The 27,838-nt window shown below is 32.2% G+C and overlaps 1 protein-coding gene across 2 annotated transcripts in view; it reads left to right on the top strand.

The window, feature by feature from the left end:
- The window catches only part of aub (aubergine), an 82,805-nt gene that overhangs the window by 46,993 nt on the left and 7,974 nt on the right, over positions 1 to 27,838 (top strand). For both annotated transcript variants that reach the window (XM_065502433.1, XM_065502434.1), the window contains exon 7: positions 4,419 to 4,573. In XM_065502433.1, the coding sequence (XP_065358505.1) occupies positions 4,419 to 4,573 (155 nt within the window). The remainder of the gene's footprint in view (positions 1 to 4,418; positions 4,574 to 27,838) is intronic.

The following is a 27,838-nucleotide window of genomic DNA, read 5'->3' as shown; positions in this document are numbered from 1 at the left end:
TTTTTGTTTTATTATGTTTTCTTACCAGATTTATGTTTTTTTCTTCCTGACCATTTATTTCCGCCGTTTCTTTCTGAGCCAGTTCTGTAGCTTGGCAAATTTCAGCTACAGCTCATCGTAGGATGAGCTGATCACCTAAAGGCTGTCTACGAGTTGTTCGAAATTACAATTTTGTACTTGAAGTCTTAGCCTGGTGATGTCTTCATCGATGGCCTCACCCTCATTTTGCACTATTTTGTGGAATTTGTACCGCTCCAAAGTTGTGTTCAACTTTGGTGTGAAATACTTTTCAAATTTCTGTTTGACCTCCGGCAGTTCTTCACCCTCTACGCTCGACAACGAGTTGTATATTTGTATGGCTGCGTAGCCAATGGCTGACATAAAAGTTGACTGTTGTACTTTCGCTGGTTTAGCGCTTAAGCCTGTTGCGACCTCGAAGTATTCATACTGCTGCCTCCATAGCTTCCACTCTTTGCCCATATCCTTGTCGTGTTCGATTGCTAGCGGTTTTGGTGGCCTTAACAAATTACAAGTTTTCGTCATTTTGATGTGAATATTCTGCAAACAATTGGTTTGCTGTATATTTATTTATTTTCCTTCACTATTACAACTATTTATACCCTACACCACCATAGTGGGGAGGGTATTATGCGTTTGTGCAGATGTTTGTAACGCCCAAAAATATTAGTCGTAACACCCACCTTAAAGTATACCGATCGACTTAGAATTTTTTCTGAGTCGATTAAACGATGTCCGTCCGTCCGCCTGGTTGGCTGGCTGTCTGTCCATGTAAACCTTGTGCGCAAAGTATAGGTCGTAATTTTGAAGATATTTCGATCAAATTTGGTACATATTATTGGCCCAAGGACCAAGCCTATTGAAACTGGCTGAAATCGGTCCATTATTTCACATAGCCCCCATACAAATGTCCGTACGAAATTGGACTTTATCGGTCATAAATGTTTAATTTGCTCCAAATAAGTTTTATATATGGGGCATTTTCGTCGCTCCATAAAATATTTCTCCATTTTTTTGGCGCATTAGTGGCACTTTTCTGGCAATTCTTCCCGGCAATTTAGCTTGTAAAAGACGACGACGAACTGTTTGTGGACTGATTTCGTTACATAGCTCCGCAGAAATAGCTTTCGATGATATGAAAGGGTCTTTTTTAACCATAAGGACGATCCGCCTATCTGTTTCTGGACTGGTTTTCTTTGGTCTACCGCGAGTTTCTCTTTTTTGTTTTTTAGATAAAGCATTTTGGACAAAATGTAAAGATCTTCCTATGCTCTTTGCTATTTCCCGTAATGATTTTCCTTGATTTTTCATCGTTTGAACAATTTTTTTCTCATCTTCGGTACAATGATGATTTCGTCCCATTTTCTTCAAAAGAGTCCTATTTTTTATAAAATTGTTGCTAAAATTTAAATTATACTTACTGTTTCACGTAAATAGGAACAAAAAATTGCACAAAAAAAAAATTGTATATAAACAAATTACAAATTACTGATGTGTATCTATTTTTATGAGCAAATAATTTTTTGTAATTCAAATAAATTCGATTTTAAAAATCAACATGAAAGCAAATAGTTGCCAGATTTTTGACTGACATGACATTGCCAGATAGAAATTTTAATAATATGATGTATTCTTAACGCTTGCGAGGAAATTTTCAATGTTACCGCCATTTAAATTTTTTCCAATTAGGTGTATCTATTATTTTGAGCAGATGTGTATATTTTAATTCAATGCATTAGTTTTCGCTTTGTTATATTTCTACTTAGTGTATTAACGAAATAGTTTTTATTGTTTAACTTGATGTTTTTTGACATTTAATTAAAATCCCGAAGTCCCGAAAAATCCCGGGATCCCGGGATTTACATTTCTAAAATCCCGAATCTCGGGATTTGTAAAACCCAGTCCCGTTTGGCATCCCTAGTGTATACCATTATATGTAAAACATTAAATTTAAAATCATATACATACATATTTATATAATACTTATGTATAGTATGTAAATTGTTTAGCTTTTTCTTTATAAAAGCAAGAAGTCATACCAGTTGATTATTGTCTTTTTTGAGTTTTATAAAATAATCATTTTTGAATCGAACGAACCAAAACCCAAATTGATTAGAATAAAGTATGCAATGATTTTAATCAGAGTGCCAACAAAATGTACATGGCATTCTGACAAGTATGATTGTTAAAACAATGATTTTCTATTCATAAAGCAAAAAAAATTCAAGTTTGATTTATATACCCTAGGTCTCCACGTAGCAATTTTTATTGCTAAACACAAGCAATAACGTCGACAGAACAACAGCACAGCGATTGCTGATTGCTTTAGGTGGAGAAAACTTACGTCACAAATACAAAATTTTCAACGCGAGAAGTTCTATGAAAAACTGATGTGTATTTTGCTTATATTTTGTGTTGAATGATTTTTTTCCACTAATTTCTTTGTTTTTTTAATTTTGGTACTTAAATAAATTAAATATGTATAAATTATTCGCACTGAATAATAGAAAGAAGAAATTTTACATTAATGACAACTGAACTGACAGCTTATTGCTTAGCAATAATTGCTCAGGCAATCAGTAAAGCAATCATTGCGCAATGGATTGCTACATATGGCAATTTGCGGTCTACACTCGCAAATTTCATTGACGCAATAAAATTTGACAATTGCAGCAATAAATATTGCTACGTGGAGACCTGGGGATAAAAAACAAATTTGATTTTTTTTGTTGAAGCAATTTTGAACATTTGAATAAAAATATATAAAAATATAATCATTTTTAATGTGTGAATATTTTTCAATCACCCATTGCAGTTCTCTGATTGACACTTTTCTATTTCACTTAAAAAATGTTGCTAATAGCGGAATTATCTATTGTAAACAAAATAGTGTATCCTGCCACGTACTACGATAGTGTAAACAATTATTTCGCCCGGACGAGTGCCGGTTGCATAGATCCTTATTTTACTACGACAGGGGTAGCGAAGCGCACCGGGTCAAGCTAGTAATAAATAAAATTCAACAGCTGTCACGAAATGTATAGGGATGATACCTATTTGTTTTAAATTATCGATAACAAGTCGACATCAACACAACATTGTTAGTAAATACCGATTTAGCGATGTCGACTCGAAGTGACAACGACTATAAAGCAGTCACGAGCAAAATTGGGATTCTAATGCACGCGTGCATAGGTCAAAAAATTCTGCTGACGCTTTGTTGACACACCTACACTATAAGCTTGTGTGTATTAGTGTGTCTGTGTTTTACTGAAATGACCACTTGTTTCAAGGCGAATTTATACAAGGTGGAGTCAGTCAAACAGCTGATAATTTTTTTATTCGCTTTTTGGTTCTAACAACTGTCAAAGCTTTTTTTTATATTTAAATATCTATATATTCTAAGCTTATTAACAAAATATTTATTGTTTACATAAATAAGTAAAGCCCTCACTATTCAATTATCTACACTTTGTTAAGTTTAAATACTTATTTGTTTAATTTTTCATTTTGGTTTTTTGACATTTGTTAAGACCAATCGATGTTTTTGTAGAACTGACACCACCTTGTATGAATTCGCCTTGACTTGTTTGTTGCTTTGTTACGATCTCAGAGATCAAAATCAAATCAGTTGCTGTTTAGCATTTGTAGAAGCAAGGTTATGTTGCGGATTTTTTATGTTTATGATTTTCTCTCTTTTATTACAGTCAGTCATCTCTCTGCTGCTTAACGCACACAAATATACTCATTGTGGTATGTGTTTGCCCATGACTGCTATCAAGGCGAATTTATACAAGGTGGTGGTAGTTCTACAAAAACAACAAATGGTCTTAACAAATGTCAAAAAACAGAAATTAAAAATTAAACAAATATGTATTAAAACTAAATATAGTGTAGATAATTGAATAGTGAGGGCTTTACTTATTTATGCAAAATATAAATATTTTGTTAATTAGCTTAGAATATGTAGATATTGAAGTATAAAAACAAGCTTTGACAGTTGTTAGAACCAAACAAGAGAAAAAAGAGTAATCAGCTGATTGACTGACTCCACCTTGTATAAATTCGCCTTGACTGCTATAAAGTGATGTCGACGTCGAGTCGACATACATAATCCAATCACGGTTCGAGATTAGTCAACAATTGGTTCTCGGAGAATAAATACCTGTTTTAAGTTGGCCAAATCAGTCTCCAGCTTTAAACCCCGTAAAGAACTTATGGAGTGAATTATAGAATACTATCGATAGAGTTTTTCAAAAATAGTTTAATATGCTTTCATATTTAAAAAAAAATACTTTTAGATTAATTTTATTTTTTAAGAAAATACATAAACTATTTTTACAACTAAGAACAACGAGATATAATTATAATTTAGAATTAATTACTATTTTTATTTTTAGCGCTACAACATACATATTCGAGACCAAAATCAACCAATGTTGATTTCACGCCCTACGGAGAGAAATATTCGTGGTGGTCAGAATGAATTCATTATGCTAATACCTGAGCTATGTCGTGCAACAGGCATAACTGATGCTATGCGGAATAATTTCAAGTAAGTAATTGTCAAGCTTAAGCATATGAATAATAATATTGCCAAAATCATCTACTGGATGGACATAGAGCAAAATCTATGCGAAATTAAACATCTTACAGCTGCGGTCAAAATAATAGCATCACGACATTCATATTGTTATATAATAATACGTAAAAACTGTTAAATTAATTTTTTTTGTTTTTGTCAAAATTTATACTTCAATAAACTTTTAAACATTAAAAATAATTTTGAAAATTAGATGCAAATTTTAAAGAATAACTATATAATATATAAATACCTAAGAAATTCATCAGTCAAAAAAATATTACCAAGATAGAAATTATGATAATTATAACGGACACAAAAGTATTTTGATATATTTTGTACAAATTTTATTTTCAAACTGAACAAATAATTTTCATATTTCAAAATTACGAAGTTATAAAAAACAAATATAATTTGATTATAATAAAGTATTTTCAGTAAAGTATATAATTCATTTTATTATGCAACACTTCCCCTGAATTATTACTTTACTATAATCATTTAATTAATAACAACTAATCCTATATCTGTAATACATTTGTTATGTTTTGCACTTGGTAAGCCTTTTGTTAAAATATCAGCAGGCATTTCGGCAGTAGGTAGATATTCAATTTTAATGTTTCCACTGATTACATTTTCTCGACCAAAATGATGACGTATATCCATATGTTTTGTTCTGTTATGAAATATTGGATTCTTGCTTAATAGTCCAGCTCCTTGATTATCGTTGTATATTATTGTTGAACCTTGATTTCCCAAAATTTCTGCTAAAAATCTTCTTAAATGGATTGCTTCCTTCGTTGATTCCGATAGTGACATATATTCAGCTTCTGTTGTTGACATTGCTACAGTTCTTTGTTTTCTTGAGTCCCAACTTATAGCCGCATTAGCTAGTTTAAAAACATATCCTGTATATGATCTTCTATCATCTATATTAGCTCCCCAATCTGCATCAGCATATCCAGTTAATTGTTCATTTGTTGTTTTAAAATGTAGACCAATATTTTGAGTTCCGTTCAAATACCGTAAAACTCTTTTTGCAGCAACCCAGTGTTCTTTTCCATAATTTGTATTATATTGACTTAATACACTCACAATATGAGCGATATCGGGTCTCGTTGAAACTGCTAAGTACATCCAGTGATCCAATTAAATTTTGATATGGTAATTGTTCTACTTCAGATTTTTCTTCTTCTGTTGGACACATTTCCTTTGATAATTTTATTCCAGTATTAAATGGTGTTTTTGCAGGTTTACAGTTTTTCATATTAAATTTCTTTAAAATGTTTTGGATATATTTACGTGGTGACATCGTAATTTCTTTTGTTTTTGGATCTTGTTTAAATTCAATTCCCAGGCAAAAATTTAATTGACCCAGATCTCATATTTTAATTCATTCCATTTTTGTTTATTGTTTGTTGCTACTATTAAATCATCGACGTAAATCGCTATTAATGTGATGTCTTCCCCTTGTTTTAACATGTAAATACAGTTATCTGAATTCGATGGTTTAAATTTAAATTGCTTTAATTTTTCATCTAATTTTTTATACCATTGTCTTCCAGATTGCTTCAGTCCATATAATGCTTTCTTTAATAAGCAAGCTTTACCTATGTATTTTTTCTTTTCTTCTTCGTTTAAAAATTTGTCTATTTCGTTTGGGATTTTCATATAGATTGTTTCTTCAATATCACCATTTAAGTATGCTGTTACAAAGTCGAGTTGAGTCGAGCTTTAATTCTACTGATAGAGCCATTAATAAGCGTATAGAACCAATTCTTGCTACAGGTGCAAAAGTTTCAGTGTAATCTATACCTGGTATTTGCGTAAATCCTTTCGCAACAAGTCTAACTTTGTAACGTTCTATTGTTCCATCGGCTTTGTACTTCTTTCTTAGTACCCACTTGCAATCCACAATCTTTTTATTATTTGGATAGTTGACTAGGTCCCAGGTATTGTTTTTAATTAATGCATCATATTCAGATTTCATCGCATTTTTCCATTCTTCAGCCTCTGGACCAGAAGTTGCTTCTTCAGCCGTTACTGGTTCAATATGGTCTACTAGGTTTGCAAAATTTCTTTCGATTTCAGTCTCATTGTTTTCAGCTATATTAAATAATTTTCTTGGTCTGCCTCTTCTACCAGTTTTTATCTTTCTTGGTCTTCCAGGACCACGTTTTGAAGTTAATGGTGTTTGATTATCTTCAGTTCTAATACCGTTACTGTCATCATTAATAATTTCTTCATCAGTATCAGAAAACCCATAAAATTCTTCGATTTCACTTTCACTATCTTCTTCATTTTCTTCCGAATTTCTTTGAACTTGTAAATTTGTGTTATTTTTTGGAGTAAACATTAATTAATTCAATACATTCATTTTCTGTACTATTGGGTTCAGTTTCAAGAAAATCAATATAGTTATTTTCTGGTTGATATGAACTTGTAAAATTGACATCTCTTGAACATACGATTTTTTTATCTGTTATCTGTATGCTTTCGATTTTATTGAATATCCGACGAATATACATTTTTTCGATTTTGGTTCAAATTTGCCAAGATTTTTAGATTTTATAAGTATATAAGCTATTGTACCAAATTTCTGAAAATAATTTATAGTTGGATTTCTTCCAAGCAATATTTTAAAAGGGGTTTCACCATTTATACTTCTAGAAGGACATCTGTTGCGGATATGATTTGCAGTTAGTACTGCTTCAGCCCAAAAACTTGGACTTAAACCGGATTGTATCATCATACATCTGGCCATTTCAACAAGTGTACGATTTTTCCTTTCGGCCACGCCATTTTGTTGTGGTGTGTATTCAACGGTAAATTCATGTTTTATACCTTCTTCCTTTAAAAAGTTTTTAAATTCATTGCTTGTATATTCTGTACCATTGTCAGATCGAATTGTTTTGATTTTCTTGTTTGTTCCATTTTCCACCATATTTTTGAATTCTTTAAATTTTTCAAATACTTCACTCTTCTTCTTTAGAAAATAAATTTCACACCATCTGGATTTATCGTCAATAAAAGTTAAAAAATATCTTGAACCACCTATTGAGTTTACTCTCATAGGGCCGCAAACATCTGTATGTATTAGTTCTAATAATTCTGTTGATTTTGAAATTGACCTCTTAAATGGTTTTTGGGTTTGTTTACCCTTCATACAAATTTCACAAATTTGTAGTTTTTCGTTAAGGTTAAAATTTATTCCATTTACCTTTTCTTTTCGTAATAAATCTTTTAAATCATTTTCATTTAGATGTCCGTAGCGTTCATGCCAATCTTGTAAGCTAGATTTCTGAGCTGTTTTACAATTTTCAATTACTTCTGAAACATAATATAAACCTTCATTTCGTTTTGCAATCATTACCTTTTCGCCCGTTTTAATGTTTCTTGCAATTGCTTCTTTTTGATTAAACTTTACTTCCAAACCATTATCAGTTAATTTTGCTACTGATAACAAATTTGACCTTAGGTCCGGAACGTATAGTGTATTTTCTAATTTAGATATGCATCCAGTATCAGTTTTAATTTTTACAATTCCATTACCTTCTATTTTTGTTGAATCATTATTTGCTAAATGTAGTACCTCGTTGGATGACTTCATTTCGTTAAATTTCCTTCTGTCCGAACACATGTGAGATGATGCACCAGAATCTAAGCACCAACTTTCACCTTCTCCATTAACTTGAAGTGCGACTTCAGCATTTCGAGTTGTCTCAGGATTTTTGTTTACGTACTTTTGTTGAGTTTGATCTTTAGACCAGCAATCTTTTGCATTGTGTCCTATTTTTCCACAATTGTGACATGAAAATTTGAATTTCTCACCTTTCTTTTGCTGATTATCATTTGATTTAAAAAAATTCTTATTCTTTTTCTTCGCTATCATTGCATCTGATGATTTTTCACAAGTATTTCTTTTTCTAGCTTCATATTCTTCTAAGAGTTTTATTTTTAGTGTTTCAGGAGTTGGTAGTTTTTCTTGGGTTTCAATTGCAATTCTGAATGACTCGTACTCATCAGGGATACTGTATAAAAGTAAAATTGTTAATAGATCATCAATAATTTCAAGTTCCATTTCATTTATTTTGGTCAAAGAAATTTCTTATGTGGTCTCTTTCAAACTGAACAAATAATTTTCATATTTCAAAATTACGAAGTTATAAAAAACAAATATAATTTGATTATAATAAAGTATTTTCAGTAAAGTATATAATTCATTTTATTATGCAACAGAAATCGATTAAAATAAACAAAAATTAACCAGGACAAAATTTAATTTAAAAAATTTAAATTTAATACAAATAATTATGGTTTGTAATGTTCTTTACACGTTATTATTAAAAAAACATTTTGCTGTCTTTTGTTTTCGTATTTTTTGGCAAAAAAGAGACCGACCACCTCCTACCCATTAAGATTAAAAAATTTTGAAAATTTTTATATCGAACTTGTATGCCAAATATATTTTTTCATTCCCCAAAATAAATTCTTAAATATTTTTGGTTTCCTTTTACCCTTTTTGTGACTCTTGGCCATCTATTTTGAATAAAATTCAGTTTGGGGATATTGCATCCTGTGCCACGAAATTGACCTTTTAACTTGAAACTCAAATTGATATCAATTTATCATTCCATAGATCATTCCTAAGGTCATAATTTCTTTGATTTATATCTGAGTATGATTTTATCAAGCATTTGATCATATAAGATTGAATTATTTATTCCACATATTCAATATATTCTTCGAATGTTATAGTAGAAAAATTACGATCAAACTATAATTTTAAAATCTGTGTGTTTATCTTAAATTTTGGTTGAAATTGGATTCGGAGGACATTCTATAGAAGTCTGATATCAAACAATATAATTTGTTTAATTATTTGACCAAAAAGTGTTTTGGTACTTGAATGTTGAAAAATGGTAATGCGACTTTGGAAATTATACCTTTAATAGAGGATGGTATATTGTTATTGGTGAAACTTTTCTAGGATTTAAATAATTTAAATTTTGTTCTTGTAATGGTCAGCGAATAACTGCAACACTAGTCATCACTTTTGACCACCGTGCAGAACATAAATGCCTGATTTTCAAAACGGTGGCCCAAGAGTGTTATGATTAAAAGCGATAAGCGGTTTATATATATATATATATATATTAATTCCTGTTGTTCCTATAAAGAGCATAGGGCCGTAACTAGTTCGTTCCATTCGGATCTGTCGTATGCAATGACTTTAGTTTCCCTCCAGCTTTTACGAATTCTCGTCAATTCCACATCAATCTGCCGCTTCCATGTATGAGCAGGTCGACCTCTACGCCTGCTTCCCTGGGGATTCCATTCGATTGCCTGCTTAGCAATATCATTATCATCTTTACGAAGTGTGTGACCTATCCACTTCCATTTGCGTTTACATAGTTCCGTTTGTATTGGAATTTGGTGAGTTGTTTCCCAAAGACGAGAGTTGGATATTGTATTTGGCCAATATATTTTAAGAAGTCTACGAAGACAGTTGTTGGTGAAAACTTGCATAGATTGAACATCAGAGCTGGCGGCATTCCATGTTTCACAACCATATAGTAGAACTGACTTTACGTTGGAGTTAAAGATTTTGAGCTTCGTCCTTTGTGAAATAATGGACGATTTCCACACGTTAGTCAACATTCCAAATGCTTGCCTTGCTTTCTTTACGCGCGCCGAAATATCTGCGCTGGAGCCGCCCTGCCTGTCAATTATGCTTCCAAGGTAACAAAAGGATTCTACCTCCTCAAGTTGTGTGCCACCAATGTGAAAAGGGGTATTATTTTCGGTAAAAATGCGCATTATTTTCGTTTTACCGATGTTTATTCTCAGACCAGCAGTCAGGGCATGTTCGACAATTTTGCGCAACTTGTGTTCCATACCAGCATGTGAATGTGTGAGGAGACAAATATCGTCAGCATAGTCAAGGTCTTCAAGTCTATCTTGAAGGCCCCACACAATTCCATTTCTTGATGTTGTAGCTTGTTGCATAATGACATCTAGCACAATATTAAAGAGAAGTGGCGAGAGCACACATCCCTGGCGGACTCCTTTACCGATGTTTATCTTATCAGATAGTTCATTTTCATGCAATATTCTGCATGTTGCATTAGCATAAATAGATTTTATGAGAGAGATCAGCTGTTGTGGCACTCCCTTACAGGCTAACGCGTTCCAAATTGCTGTATGGTTGAGCGTGTCAAACGCCTTTTCAAAATCTATAAAAAGGAGATATAATGGGGATCTCCATTCAACGGACTGCTCGACTATTATCCTGAGACTGTTGACATGGTCAACACAGGATTTTCCACGGCGGAAACCGGCTTGTTCCCTCCTCATACCGGGAGAGATTGCATCACAAACCCTTTTCTTGATAATGTGGGCAATAACCTTAAACAGCATATTCAAAAGAGTGATACCCCTCCAGTTACTACGTTCTGATAAGTCTCCTTTTTTCGGTATTTTTATGATTACACCTTCCAAGAGTGAATCTGGTAAATACTTGGAAGACCAAAATCCATCCATGAGCGGTAGCAGTAGTTTCGAGCTTGTCATTGGATCGACCAGCAGCAATTCGGGAGGGATATTGTCCAGGCCTGGAGATTTGTTGGTTTTCAATGCTTTTATAGCTTCACATATTTCGGGAATAGAGGGACATTCCGTGTTGATATTTTGGTTAACCTCATGTGACTCGCAGTCGCACGGTGCCTGATCATGTGTGTTGGGGGTTTGCGCTAGCATGTTCCTGTAAAAATCGGTCCAGAGCTGCATTTGTTTATCCTTTGATGTTGTTAACTCCCCATTGTCATCTTTTAAGGGCCTTCCACCGAGTACAGGGGTCTTTGTTAGTTTACGTATTGCTCCATACAAATCTCTGCTCCGATTTGTATCCGCAGCCTTTTGCGCATCTTTGGCAATATTTTCCGCCCAACGTCTCTTATCGCGTCTTGCGCTTTTCTTGACAGCTCGATCTAGATTAGAATGCTTCACCTGACTTGTCATCTTAGCGAGGCGTGTTTTGGAGGTGTTAATGTCATTCTTTGCTGCTTTTCTTTCCTCCACCAGCTTCCATGTTTCCTCAGACATCCATTCCTTCCGTCCCTTCACTTTGAAACCTATATTCTGAACTGCTGTGTCGGCCAACAGGTGTTCAAGTTTCGCCCAGCTATATTCAGGGGAAGTAATATAGCTTGGCATTGCGGTTTCCAATGTTTCGGTGTACTTCTTAGCAACGCCGGGATCCTTCAGTTTATTTATGTCGAATTTGACCCTTGACGATGTTTTGTTCCTCCTTATAGCAGCGACTTTCATTCGGAGTGTGGCAATTACTAAGTGGTGATCACTGGCAATGTCGGCCCCTCTCTTATTACGTACGTCTAAAAGAGACCCCCGCCATTTCCGGCTGATGGAGATGTGATCAATTTGGTTTTCGGTCACATGGTCAGATGAAATCCAAGTAACCTTGTGAATTCTCTTGTGAGGAAATAGTGTGCCACCAATGACGAGCGAGTTTGTAGTACACATTTCGGTAAATAGTTCGCCATTTTCCGTCATTCTCCCTAAGCCATGTCTGCCCATCGTACTCTCCATACTGTAGTTTTCAGCACCAACTTGCGCATTGAAATCGCCTATGACCATTAGTATGTCCCCGCGATTAACAGTAGCCAAAACCCCTTCAAGTTGCCTATAGAATGCATCCTTTATTGACCTTTCCGATGTTTCAGTAGGAGCGTAACACTGGATGCATGTTAGTCTTCTAGCTCTGGTGTTAAATGTGGCAGTTATTATTCGATCCGAGCATGGTTGCCAACTTACAAGTGCTCGACGAGTTTCCTTCGAGAGTAAAAACCCTACACCACTTGCGCTAACTTCGTCCGCCCTTCTTCCAGAGTACAGTAGGGTTAGACCATCACTGGTCCTGTGTTCTCCTGAATCAGACCAACGCAGCTCGCTAATGCCAAGTAGTGCCAGTTCATAATCTTTGAACTCCTTACATAGTTGTTCCAGTCTGGATGGGTGTAAAAGCGTCCTTACGTTCCATATTCCTATTCGTGTCCGTTTTTTCATGCCAAAGTTCGTCAGCATATCCGGTTGTATTTCATTTTCTTCATTCGTTACGGTTTCATTAATCATTTAAGCTTCGGATGATTAGCGGATTGGGCTAAAGCATCCGAGACTGGTGCTAGGGCTACTAGCTAAGCCTACCAGACAGGCACGGAGAACATCCGAACACATTTATATAGCGAGCCGCTTGATGCAAGAACAGACGCCCGCTTGCAGCTGTACCAAATCGGCACACCCTGCAGTAGCTAATGGTTTTGGATGGCGCCAATGACTCGCCATGTCATTTCGAGTATCATTGACACTCAGAATTTAGGTGGAGACCGGTGCAACCCGGTATCCCTCTGAGACTCTACTCTCGAAACCGCTGATTGTCCGCGACTGCATAAAGCAGCTACCCCACATATCTGTGGGACGTACCACTATCCGCAACCTGTGACGCGTCCGGTAGCATTCAGCTATGCTTCCCACAGGCAGATAATAAATCGGGCACCATCATAGATGGTAATCTCCGAATTATTATCCGCAATTGGGCGGATAAGCGGTTTCGCAACCTACAATTTATATTTTTATTTCAACGCAATGATTTTTAAATCCATTTCTAAATATCTATAAATAGTTTTATTCTGAATTAAGCAAATTTGTATGTTCAGAAATCACAATTTTTTAAACTAATGGTGTTTTCTTTTCTGACACAAAATGTTGCCTATATATTTTGTACCATTTATTAAATGTTACCCATACCCTCATAATGTGTTGCATTTTTAACGATCACAATAGAACAAAAATCACTACCATTTATGCAATTTTCTTTTATGTAGCTTCGAAATGTTATAAAACTATACTTTTTGCTTACATAATAAGTGGTGCATTTCTAACCCTTTGATAAAATTGAGGGTGAAACATGTAGCATATATTCAGGGTTTTAGGGTAACATTATTAGAAAAGAACACGACCAAACTACATTTTTTTCAGAAAAGAACACAAAGAAGGTTAAAGGGAGAATATTTTATGCCAGAAAGGAAAACACCATAAAGCTCACATACACCACTTTTTTTGTTACTAAAAAATTAGAAAAATAAAATTAATTTTTTTGTTCTTAATTTTATTCATTTCGATATAAATAGATTCAAATTATAATTTTAAATAAAAATATTTCCCATGTTAATTGCGTTGAGGTTCTGTGGTGCTATTATTTTGACCGGCACTGTATATATAGCGAAATCGACTATGCGATATTCGTCTGTATATGTATGGGTTTTTTGAAATGTGCACAAAATGGTGCTTAATTGAAGTTGCAGAAATCTTTGGAATTATGTCCTATATACATATGGGGCATTTCACGTTATGTTAGTTCTATTGGATAGTAATTCGGACACCATTTTTCAACAAGATCGGTCAAGAACTCTCTGAGTTATAGGAGGTCAAAATTTGACATTTTGGCCAAACAGGTGTTTTTTTTATCCAAGCAGTTATGTCCCTGCAAAATTTACTTAAATTTTCGTTGAAGTAAAATGAAAAGATTTCAAAACGAATTCAAACACATTATCGAATGCATCACATGGTAAATTTGAATTTTTTTTAATTGGACAAAATGGAATATGTAATCGACGCATTGCTAGCGGTTAACTCTATTGTCAAGATCTTTTAATCTAAGGGTAGGAATATCCGCATATGCAACTATGCGGACGACTTTGTGATTCTGATCAAGGGAGCAACAGCGAAACCAAGCTGGCGGCGCTAGGTGACCTCTCAACCTGGGCGAAGACAAATGGGTTGGGAAAACAGAGTTTAGTACTCTTTACGAGGAAATATAGGGTAGAGAGCTGACTTTATCAGAGAGAGCCAATTATTTACGGACTTTCCTTAATAACAAATGTAAGAATAATACTCAGGAAATGCTAAAAAAGGGTCTCATTCAGGTATGTTCTGTAATCCACGTGATTTCATATCACATACTGTTTTAAAATCACACGTGTGATTTGTGCCTGTTCTGTAAATCACACTGTTATTACATTTTCGGTGTGATTTTAAATTTTCGAAAGCACAAGAAAACAGCTGATTCGTTTATTTTAAATGTTTTGTTTTGCTAATAATTTTGTAGAAATATTAAATTGAAAATAAAAAAATTCCTGGAGCTTCTGTTATATCTTTAATGGAATTAAAAAGAATGGAACTACATTTTATAAAAATTTTGCAAAAACTATGGCGCAAGCTCAACCACTATGTCAAAAAGAAAACAAAACAGCAAAGCTGCCACAGTACACAATTGCTTTTGGTTACCACTTGCTTCAACTTTGTTGCATTTTTTTTTCCAATTAGCGCAGAAAACTTAACGCATATTGATAACTTATAATATAATCTAACAAATATTATTAATTTAGGACGAATTCTATAATTAATTTAAAGATATTGAACATATTTTAGACAAACATTAAAAAATTTTAGTCCGGCAAGCTTCCATGTATTTTCGAAAATCATAAACAGCTGACAACTGAAAACAAACCTGAAACCACAAAAGCAAATAAACTTTTTACAGCAGAAATGGTGTCTCTAGATTTTTATTAAATTTTAGGTGTTTTTTTAATAAAACAAGTAATTCTATAAGAAAATTAATAAAGGACATATTGTTTAATTTATTTAAATAATTTAATATTTTACACTCAATAGCAGCAGAAATAACCAAGTGATTTGAAAACATTAGTGACTTTGTTGAACGTTTAAAATCACAAAATTATGTGCTTCAGAACACCTTTTATGTGATTTCAAACCACTTTTATCAGGTATGTTCTGTAATCCACGTGATTTCAAATCACATACCGTTTTAAAATCACACGTGTGATTTGTGCCTGTTCTGTAAATCACACTGTTATTGTATTTTTCGGTGTGATTTTAAATTTTCGAAAGCACAAGAAAACAGCTGATTCGTTTATTTTAAATGTTTTGTTTTGCAAATAATTTTGTAGAAATATTAAAGTGAAAATAAAAAAATGCCTGGAGCTTCTGTTATATCTTTAATTGAATTAAAAAGAATGGAATTACATTTTATAAACATTTTGCAAAAACTATGGCGCAAGCTCAACCACTATGTCAAAAAGAAAACAAAACAGCAAAGCTGCCACAGTACACAATTGCTTTTGGTTACCACTTGCTTCAACTTTGTTGCATTTTTTTTTCCAATTTGCGCAAAAAACTTAACGCATATTGATAACTTATAATATAATCTAACAAATATTATAAATTTTATGACGAATTCTATAATTAATTTAAAGATATTGAACATATTTTAGACAGACATTAAAAAATTTTAGTCTGGCAAGCTTCCATGTATTTTCGAAAATCATAAACAGCTGACAACTGAAAACAAACCTGAAACCACAAAAGAAATCACAAAAGCAAATAAACTTTTTACAGCAGAAAAGGTGTCTCTAGATTTTTATTAAATTTTAAGTGTTTTTTTAATAAAACAAGTAATTCTATAAGAAAATTAATAAAGGACATATTGTTTAATTTATTTAAATAATTTATTTTAATATTTTCCATGCAATAGCCGCAGAAATAACCAAGTGATTTGAAAACATTAGTGACTTTGTTGAACGTTTTAAAATCACAAAATTATGTGCTCAGAACACCTTTTATGTGATTTCAAACCACTTTTATAAAATGTGATTTGCAGAACATACCTGTATAAAATGTGATTTGCAGAACATACCTGATTGCCTACTACACATGCAGGAATTGTATTGTAAGAATTGAAGATTTTTACTTATGGTTGCATGGTTTGGTGGGGCACCAGACAGAGTTCTGATCTGGACTATAATTATAGGGACTGGGAGGTTAAGTCCTAACCTCACAAATCTTAACTTTAGCCATTTTCGTTAACTTTGAAAAAAGCAATTACGCGAAAAACTTAGAAAAAGAAATTGTGAAAAACTACACTTCTTTCTTGCAGAAGTTTAAAAGTTTCCATTGTTTTGTCAGTAGCGAAATAGTGAATATTTTTTATTTTGTTCCCTTTTTTCATGTTGTTTGTTTTTCAATTAATTTATATAAATAAAACTATTCAAGTAAAATACAAAAAAAAAAAAAATTTATTTTAAAAAAATATTTTAAATTTTGGGCTACAATATAATTACTGCTTGTACCAAATTTTGTCGAATTATCTTTGACAAAAAGACACGATTTCGTTACATCATACTTATATATCCGACGGTAAATGCAGACTTTTCTGTTGACGTAATATCGAATTACTTCGTTAGCAAAAGTTTAGTGATTTGTTGAGAGCTTCAATTTTCTGACATTAGGGTGGTAGGAAAAAATATCTGGTGGATAAAATATTAGAGCGGTATACTTGAGTTCAATGGCAATTAGAGCAAAACATTGTTATATCAAAATGTTAAATGCCGACCCCTACATTCGGCAAAAAAAACAAGTAAGAAAGTATGGTCGGTCAAGCCCGACCATATAATACCCTACACCAAGTAAATGAGTAAAAATATTTTTCTTTTAAAATTTTAATAATTTTTATTTTTGAGTGATTTTCGGAAGTGGGCCTTATATGGGAGCTATGACCAATTATGGACCGATCACCATAAAATTAGGTCGTGTGATTTATGTCTATATTAAAGTTAACTATGTTGAATTTTGTGTGTATACCAACATTTTTAAGCGATTTATGCACGTTAAAGTGATTTTCGGAAGCGGGTCTATATGGGAGCTATGACTAATTATGGACCGATCGTAACAAAATTTGGTGACATGAATTTTGTATATATAAAACTTATTTGGAGCGAAATTTGTGTAGATACATAGATAAATTAAACATTTATGACCGATAAAGTCCAATATCGAGGGGACATTTGTATGGGGGCTAGGTGAAATAATGGACCGATTTCAGCCAGTTTCAATAGGATTGGTCCTTGTGCCGAAAAAGTAATATGTACCAAATTTGATCGAAATATCTTCAAAATTGCGACCTGTACTCTGCGCACAAGGTTTACATGGACAGCCAGCCAGCCAGCCAACCAGACGGACGGACGGACATCGTTTAATCGACTCAGAAAGTGATTCTAAGTCGATCGGTATACTTTAAGGTGGGTGTTAGACTAATATTTTTGGGCGTTACAAACATCTGCACAAACGCATAATACCCTCCCCACTATGGTGGTGTAGGGTATAAAAATTTTATATTAGGGATGTACGATGAATTTTGTTTTTGAGGTACGGTCTAATATACACCATCTTGGGGATATGCTCCTTTTGAGTTTTAGCTTTCGTTATAGCGGCGCAATCGGTTAACACTCAAAACGACTTTCCAATTAAATAAATTCGGAATCGATCTAAAGTTTCCACTACCGCCAATACATCTAGTTCGTAACTTGGTCTTCGGTTGTGTGACGACTGTAGTAGAACACGGGATGCCAATTTTCGCTATCAATTGACTGTAACACGCCGGCTAGGCAATCGCCTTATAATCTCGTCTACAATTGGCCGCTTGGAGAAGGCAATACGATACGGTCGGAACGTACCTGTATGCACGTTGGATGTGACGTTAATTAATATATCACGTTAACATCCTGAATCCAACATTTATCACCTTCAATTGCGGCATAAAATATCACCATCATCCTCAACAACAAACATTTTGGTTTCAAACGTATTACCGTCAATTTCTAATTCGGCTGCAACTTTGTTCGTACATTTATACTCGCCACCAGCAAAACCTATTAAATTAATCATACATGGAGTAGTTTCACCTACACTAGCTACAAAAGATTTCCTAATTAGATTGTAGGTACTGTCTGAATCTATATACGCAACGGTTGCAATATCGTTCAACACAACAATTTTTTTTTAAATCAGCAGTCGATTCAAAAGCATCCGTAATATTGTTCACATTGGAGGGTTGATTATTGCTTTTTATTGCCGTAGTTGCTCCAGGTTATAATTGCAATGACTATTTATGTCACGTTACAATTGGTTGCAATTAGAATATTAAGGGTGGATTAGCCGACTGTAATGTAACTTGTCAACTTGTTGATTTTAAAAGTCTTGTATAAAAAATACTTATACGACACCAATGAATTGGGCATATGTGTTGACGGAACTTCATGTTCTATGCGGGGGGCTGTTACATGAACAGTCGGTAAAGTTTGCAGGTTGGTATTTGTAACGTAGCACGGAGCTATCTGTTGATTACAAAAATATTGTTGATTTACGGGACGAGGTTGATAATTAGTGGATGTGGTGTTAACGACGGCTGCAATGAAACGGACTGTTGCGAATAAACGGTGGCTGGTGTAAGACTGCCAACTGATGATTCGGGTTTCCGTGTGAAACATTGTGGGAAAAATCACACACTGGAGACTCAGCAGGTGACGCAAAAGTTTGTGACGTGGATGACGTATCAGTCGGTTCGAAACGAGCAGATTGTACTCATAAGTCAGCAATCGTTTGGTGAATTGTGTTTCTCCTCGAGATTTTCAATTAATTGATGTTCTTACCGGTACTCGGCTTCTTCTGAGAAAATGTCTGGACGTGTTTCGTACGTATCAAGACAGACTCAACAATACTACTACAATACTACTGACCGTTGACTATTGAAAAATATATACGCAGTGTTGTCTACTTTACAATTGACACTCATTTACATAAAAATATTTCAAACAGAAAAACATTTTTTTTCTTATACTCTTGATGATATTATGTAACCCCCTGGTTATCTATCAGACCAATTATGAAAAGAAATTCCCCCGTGGAGTGTTTTCCCTTTTCGTTTTTTTAACATAGAATTTGAATAGGAAAAATGAGAAAAAACTATCACGGAATTTTTTTTCATAATTGGGTTGGTTGTATATGGGGCATTCCATGTCAAGTGAACCAACTTTTGAAATCGATGTCTTCCGACGGGTTAGTTCTATTCGATAGTAACTCAGACACAATTTTTCAACAAGATCGGTCGAGAACTCTGAGCCAAGCAGGTGTTTTTTCTTATCCATGTAACTTATTATCTATTGTTCTTAACAAAATGTGTCCCAAATAGCTTAGATAGCTCTTTCTTCATTCTTTCGAAAAAAATATTTAAAAAAAAAAAATAAATTTTTAGTATTTTTTTTTTGTTTGGTCTTACAAGAGTAACAAGAGTAAACAACGTCAAACAAATTTGTGCTAAACAAGTAAGAGAGCTGTGCCGAATCTTTTATACCCTTCACGAAATTATACTTCAAAATACAAATTTTAAATGTTTTTAGGTAACAAAATTTATTTTTTTTTCCATTATTTTTTTTTAATTTTTTGGAAATTTTTTTTTTTTATTATTTTAAAATTTTAAAAAATTAGTTTGTTTTTATACCCTTCATGAGTGGCAAGGGTATATATAAGTTTGTCATTCCGTTTGTAATTTCTACATTTTTCATTTGTGACCCCATAAAGTATATATATTCTGGATCGTTATATATAGCGGAGTCGATATATCCATGTCCGTCTGTGTGTTGAAATCAACTTTCCAAATCCCCTAAATAACTTACAAACATGAAAATTCCGGCTCGGTTGCTATTTAAAATCGAGAAAATTGGTCCACAAATGGCCGAGATATAAGCAAAAAACCCAAAAACCCATGTATTTTGTTAGTGTTTCATGAAATTATGACATACAGTGGTGGTCAAAACATATGCAACCAGCAACAGAATTTTACAAAAGTGGTTTAAACTAGTTTAAGATGTAAACAAAAATATTCATTTGCTTATAATATTTTTTAATTAATGCTTTAAAAATAAGAATATGAAATTTAATTCAGAATTTTTTGAATTGAAAAGAAAAAAAATTTAAAAAACTACGTATGGGTTGATATTTCATTGGCCAAAACATATGCAACTAATTGCTTTTAAAACATTTCTGTCTATAAAACTTAATATTTCGTGGCAAATCCTATATTTTCAATGACGGCCTTACATCGGCAAGGCAGTGAAGCTATCAAATTGGTAATAAAATTTGCAGGAATGGCGTTCCAAGCATCTACCAATCCTTGAAACATAATATCTGAATTAGTACAATTTTCGGGGTCGATTCTTTGATTAACGATTTCCCAAATATTCTCAATGGGATTTAAATCTAGTAATTGTGGTGGCCATTCCATTACCGAAACTCTTGTGCTAACCACGATTTAACAACATGTGAAGAGTGCTTGGGGTCGTTATCGTGCTGAATAACTCATCGAAGAGGCATATTATCCCCAGAATTTGGAAGCATTACTCTTTCCAAGATGTCTCTATAGATAAATCCATCCATTATTTCATTAATTTAGAGCGATGGGACAACTCCAGCAGCAGAAAAACAACCCCCATACCATTACGTTGCATTCTGCATGCTTCACCGACGTTTTCCCTACGCGCAAAAACCGCTTATATCAAAACGTAATCAAAAGAAACGTTTGAAGTTTGCTATGGAGTATTTAAATTGGCCAGAAAACAAATGGACGACTGTCCTATTTAGAGACGAATCCGAATTTAATATCATCGGAAGTGATTTCATGTGTTACGTAAGACGACCACTTAACACGCGGCTTCGAGCACGATACTGTAAAAAGACACTGAAACATGCTGGAGTTGCTGCTGGAGTTGTCCCATCGCTCTAAATTAATGAAATAATGGATGGATTTATCTATAGAGACATCTTGGAAAGAGTAATGCTTCCAAATTCTGTGGATAATATGCCTCTTCGATGAGTTATTCAGCACGATAACGATCCCAAGCACTCTTCACATGTTGTTAAATCGTGGTTAGCACAAGAAAGAGTTTCGGTAATGGAATGGCGACCACAATTACTAGATTTAAATCCCATTGAGAACATTTGGGAAATCGTTAATCAAAGAATCGACCCCGAAAATTGCACTAATTCAGATATTATGTTTCAAGGATTGGTAGATGCTTGGAACGCTATTCCTGCAAATTTTATTACCAATTTGATAGCTTCACTGCCTTGCCGATGTAAGGCCGTCATTGAAAATATAGGATTTGCCACGAAATATTAAGTTTTATAGACAGAAATGTTTTAAAAGCAGTTAGTTGCATATGTTTTGGCCAATGAAATATCAACCCATACGTAGTTTTTTAAATTTTTTTCTTTTCAATGCAAAAAAATCTGAATTAAATTTCATATTCTTATTTTTAAAGCATTAATTAAAAAATATTATAAGCAAATGAATATTTTTGTTTACATCTTAAACTAGTTTAAACCACTTTTGTAAAATTCTGTTGCTGGTTGCATATGTTTTGACCACCACTGTATGTATATCGCACTTGTTCAACAATACTGTATTAACTCAAAATTTTTAAAAATTCACTTTTTGCAAGAAATCAACTAACAACATCAATATCTATTGTAAAAATTTCAACGTATTCCGATTACTCTTTAATCTCGAAAATCACATTTGAGACCATTTTCGTGATAATTAGTGACTACCTTGTATCAAAAAAAAGGTATTATTTTGAGTTAGTACAAAAATTTAAATAGAAATACTTCGTATATTTTCATAAAAAAATGTATTATTTTGAATTGAGCCCTTTATTCAAGTTAAAAATAATCAAATTGTTTTATTTAAATTTGGTTGTATTTTGAGTTGATACTGTTTTGTTGATAAAATAATACAAAAACAAGTAAGAGTGCTATATTCGGCTGTGCCGAATCTTATATACCCTTCACCAAATTATACTTCAAAATTTTAAATATTTTTAGGTAAACAAAATTTAATTTTTTTTCCAGTTGTTTTTTGAATTTTTTGAAAAAAAAATTTTTTCGATTGTTATTTTAAATTTAAAAATTTGTTTTTTTAAATTTAAAATTTTTTTTTTTTAAATTTTAAAAAAATTTTTTTTTTTAAATTTTAAATTTTTATTTTTTTTTAAATTTTAAAATTTTTTTTTTTCTTTTTTAAATTTTTTTTTTTTTTTAAAAAATTCGGGTTCAAAATTTTTTTCCCGATTTTGACCCATTGTAGGTCCAACTTACTATGGTCTTATATACGTCGTTGCAAATGTCTTTGAAATATCTATCATTAGATATCCATATTGTCTATATTAATGTCTTAGTAATCCAGATATATGTAAAAAATAGGTCAAAAATCGAGGTTGTCTTGGTTTTTTCCTCATATCTCAGCCATTTGTGGACCGATTTTGCTGATTTTAAATAGCAAAATTCTCGAAAGCATGTCTGACAGAATTATTGAAGATTTGGATCCCGAAGATATCTGGGGTCTTCAGAAAACTGATTTCAACAGACAGACAGACAGACGGACAGACAGACAGACAGACGGACATGGCTTAATCGACTCCGCTATCTATAAGGATCCAGAATATATATACTTTATAGGGTTGGAAATGAAAAATGTAGAAATTACAAACGGAATGACAAACTTATATATACCCTTCTCACGAAGGTGAAGGGTATAAAAATATCGAGAAGTTCCAGAAAAATGGTAGTAACTCAAAAAATAGATTTATTTTGCAATAATTGCAAAAATGAAAATCAATTGCTGAATTCACAAAACCCCTTGTATCATTGTATCGAGTGTATTATTGAATTCAAATACAATAGTGTAAGCTTGTTGTTGGAAATTTTCATACACTTATACACTTTTATTTTGTATGTTTTTAAAAAGTTGTATGGTTCACAGCTATAAATTTCTCTGAGCACACATAGTACCCGTCAGTGATGGGATTTGAACATTTATATTTAGTGCCAAATTGATGTAAAAATTGTGCCAAAATGGGTTCAATAGTGCCAATAAACCGAATTTGTATCCCTTTTTAACAGAATTTTTTATACAATTTGTTAAAAAGTAATGGTAATTCAATCGAATCATACTACGTCATTTGCTATTAGGCTCTTTGAATTCGTATTTGCAAATGGCATAATGTGATTATGATGGCCTCAGACAGGGTTATGACTAGAAGATTGGAGATTAAATTAAGTTTAATCTTCGGATGTTTTGGGTTCCTCAAGATAAATATTATAATTTTGATCAAAATGTATCTGGTCGGATTGATACATTTTCGAAGCCTTTCATTCAATTAGTTTAAGTTAACTTTAGCAAATTTTACTATGAATAAATTACGAAACGTTCTTAAGAAGAAATTTATAACCGGTTATGGCCAATAAGGCTAAGTTGTTGAAAATAAATAAATAAAAAAACGTGTGGTGAAAAAAGCCCCCAAGAGAAATCCAAATTCGACATCACCACCACAGATATCGTCTTCAGACAATGAATCAATGAATGGCCCATAATCATAGGCAAACATAAAGTATATTTTAAGAGAATTAACCTTCGCTTTACCAATACCAAGACCACTTCGTTTTTATTGGTTTAATTTTTTTTTTTAAATTTTGTTTCAATTTAAATGAAATTTATACTCACTGAACAAATTTTAGAGTTCTATAGAATTTAAACTATTAAAAGGTTTTTTCGATTTTCTAAAATTTCGTTCGTCGCATATATTTATAGAAGTGCAGTACCACCCGGGTAAAGTATACTTCTGACATTGTAGTCGACACTAAATATAAAACTAGCTGAAGTTGTTTTTAACTCGGTTAACAAGAGTATCAGCTGTTTTTCGCCAAGCAAAAAGTAAAAATGTTTAAGTTAAAAGACATTGGGAAGATTTTGCAATTATTTAACTGTTATCAATAAAATTAGAACCATAATATCGTAAATATGATATTAATCTTATATTTTCCATTTTTTCACCACAAACTGCTTTTTTATTTAGATTCCGCGGTTACTTCTATTGTTTACCTTTTTTAATGTTTGACTATGATTATGGGAAATAAAATTGGAAATATTCTTAATCATTTCTACATTATTTTATAAGTTTTCCATTTTAAATAAATTTCACTCAAAAGATTTCCTGATGATCTGGCCTAAGCAACCAGTGAAATGCGCTTATCCCCCAACAATAAATTTCAGTGAATTTATCAAATTAAAAATTGGGAATTTAGCATAAAACAATTTTACTAAAATCTGATACATTTTAGTTTTTCAGGCAATTATTTAATAATAATCGTACTTCAGTACAGATTTTTAATTTAATGACTCAATTTGAAGAAGAAATTCTATTTTGTTCACTCAATTTGAAGAAGAAATTCTATTTTGTATTGCAAAAAATGCTGGTATCGGTCAAAGCTTCGTTATTTTTAAAATAAGAAAATAAAACTTGAAATCTATTTCCGAAATTAATTCAAAAAAACTATTTTTATTTTGGTTTATTTGGAAAAGTATAGAAAGTGCCAAAATAGTATCGAGTGTGCCATTGTGCCACTCAAAACGTAATAGTGCCAAAAATGGCACAATTGTGCCACAAATCCCATCACTGGTACCCGTATATGTGAGAGAGTAATTTGAAAAAATGAGAGTCGGTCTACTTGTTATACATACTACGCTTTCAAAAACATTTATACAATATACAATGGGTGTTGACAAACTAATAAACAAAAATAGTATTTAATACAAGATACACAATACAAATTGTTGTGAATTCAGCAATTTGCAATTTGTAAATATATTTTCAAATGGAATTTGCTTACTATGATGTATGCGGATTTTCAAATTCTCTTAAAATGTAATCACAAACCAGTGTTGCCACTTTATGTGTAATTACACATATTGTGTGTAATTTTATCTTGGATGTGTAGCACATGTGTAATTGAATGAATGTGTAATTCATGTGTAATTTTATATTCCAATTATATCCAAAATAAGTATATTTGTCAATGTATGTCTTCAATCATTTTTGGTATTAAAGCCTAGTACTATGTTCATATTTGCGAAAAATTATGGTTTTTTCATGCGAAAAATTTTACATGCTGTTTGACAGCTAGCTGTTGGTTTTAATTTCGTGCGAAAGAAGTGCTGCATATGTTATTTCGTGTGGAAAAATAAGGTTGCCAGATTTATTTCACATGTTTTCCACAATAAAAACAGAGTACTACTTTTGCGAAATAATTTCGCATATATTTCATTCCAAATATTTTATATGTAGTTTGACAGCATTTCGCACGACTGAAAATAAATATGTACGTTTATATGAAGGAAAGTAGCTATATCCTCTATTTTAGTTGATAAATAACAAATCCAGTATCTCTAAATGTATTCATATATATTATATTGTACTCGTTTGTTACTCAATATGATGGAATTATATGTATGAAGATATGAATCAAGTTTGAACTAAATTAACATTAAGATTTGCAGAAAACTACGATAAGTAATTTGGAGATTATTGCTATGTTGTTCGCAATATTTTAAAAATATAAACGTTACAAAAATTATACATTTATTTACTTGCACGATTTTACTGGTAAAGTGTTTATTTACTTTTTCCTATTTTTCTCTCTCGCTATAATTTTTAAACAAACAGTAAAATGTATTTAACTTTGTCTAAATAAAGCCTATTTGAAACTGAAAACAAAACTGATTTCATAGCACTTAGGCCCTAATTTTGTAAATCACGTCACCAAAATTTTAAAAATTTGGTTTGGTTTTGTATATAACAAATTCTGAACAGAAAAAATTTTGTATATAAAACAAAACCAAATTTTTAAAAATTTGAAATTTTGTTTATGCTATCCATATAAATATCACTTAGGTCCTTAACCCATTCCTGTCTAATAGGTATTTAATAGGGTATTCAATCGATTAACCGTTAATCGGTTAACCGATTAATTTTGGACGGTTAACTGTTCGAATAATTTGAAATTGCCGATTTTCAAATAACAAATAAACCGATTAATTTGTGTCGATTAACCGAAATCCCTTTTTTTTTGCACTTTAAATTTTTTTTTGTATTTATTTTTCCATTTCAATTCAAATACAAATTTCAAATTAAAATTAGATATTTTTTGAACATCCAATAAACATGTTTAGTGAGTATGTATAACAACTGACATATTGAATTTACATGTATTTAAAACTTTGTTTGTATTTACATATATAGACGAAACTTTTTTTTTGAAACGAGTCGTTTATCATATCTGAACGAAACTATTAAATTAATCAATATCTAAAACAATCCAAAAAGGAACATTCTTGATTTCTCCAAAATATACAATCAGCGAGAGAGTTTTTTCCAAGAAAAGTTTTATTAAATCTAAAGAAAAAAATCGTTTAAATTATATTCTTTTTATAAAAGATTATTTCAGAAGATCTCACTAAAACTATAAAAAACTCACACATCGCTCATTTGTTGCAACAACGTCATAATTCAAAAAGTCATTTCGAGAAAAACATTTTCGAATATTTTATGACATTTTACTAGTTCTTAAATGAATTTTCAACGAGTCATGCGATTTCAGAAATTTAAATAGGAGATTTTAATATCTTTCTAACCTGTATTTAACCCAAATTTTTACTTATCAAATATACGAGAAAACTTGAATTTTTACAATGTTTACAACAAAAAAACACCCTCACACAAAAAATAATTTATTTTTTTGAAAACTGATAAAACTATATGAAAGATTATAGAACAGCGCATATTTTGTATTACTCAGTTCAATTAACACGGATTTTGAGTAATGATGTTGTTGCAGCAAATAGGCGATATGTTTACAAAAATTATCTCAAATACCTTATTTGCCATTTTTTATGTTTTTGTATACAAACTTTGTTGTTGTATTTTCAATTTGAAATGAAAATTTAAATTATTCGGTTAATCGAATAATTTTAAATTAACCGATTATTAACCGATTAAATCTAAACCTCAATTAATTATTTGCTCGATTAACCGATTAAACCAGAAACCCGATTAATTGAATACCCTAGTATTTAAATACCCAAAATAGAGACGACAGTAAAAAAATTCTTGCGAGTGCCATATTATAGATTAAGACTTCAACTTGCGTTTTTATTTAGAAGAAGAGATTGATTAGCCCAGAAAAAATTTAAAAAAAAGTATAGTTTTTTTGCTTTTTGACTTTATCTTCCGTATACACTTTGCTTTACTAAGATAAATATTTTTAAAATATTCCAAAAAAATATCTCTTTAAAGCCTGTTGGGTATTTAAATACCCATGTCCTATCCCGGGTAAGTAACGAGGTAAAATTATTTTTTCACTCGAAACAACTTCTACGGGCCACCAGGCACATTCATAAAAATTTAGTTAAAATCT

The sequence above is a fragment of the Calliphora vicina genome, chromosome 2 (assembly GCF_958450345.1).
Source record: "Calliphora vicina chromosome 2, idCalVici1.1, whole genome shotgun sequence".
Taxonomy (NCBI): domain Eukaryota; kingdom Metazoa; phylum Arthropoda; class Insecta; order Diptera; family Calliphoridae; genus Calliphora; species Calliphora vicina.
The sequence above is the reverse complement of the archived record's forward strand: the minus strand, read 5'-3'. Positions and strand labels throughout refer to the sequence as shown.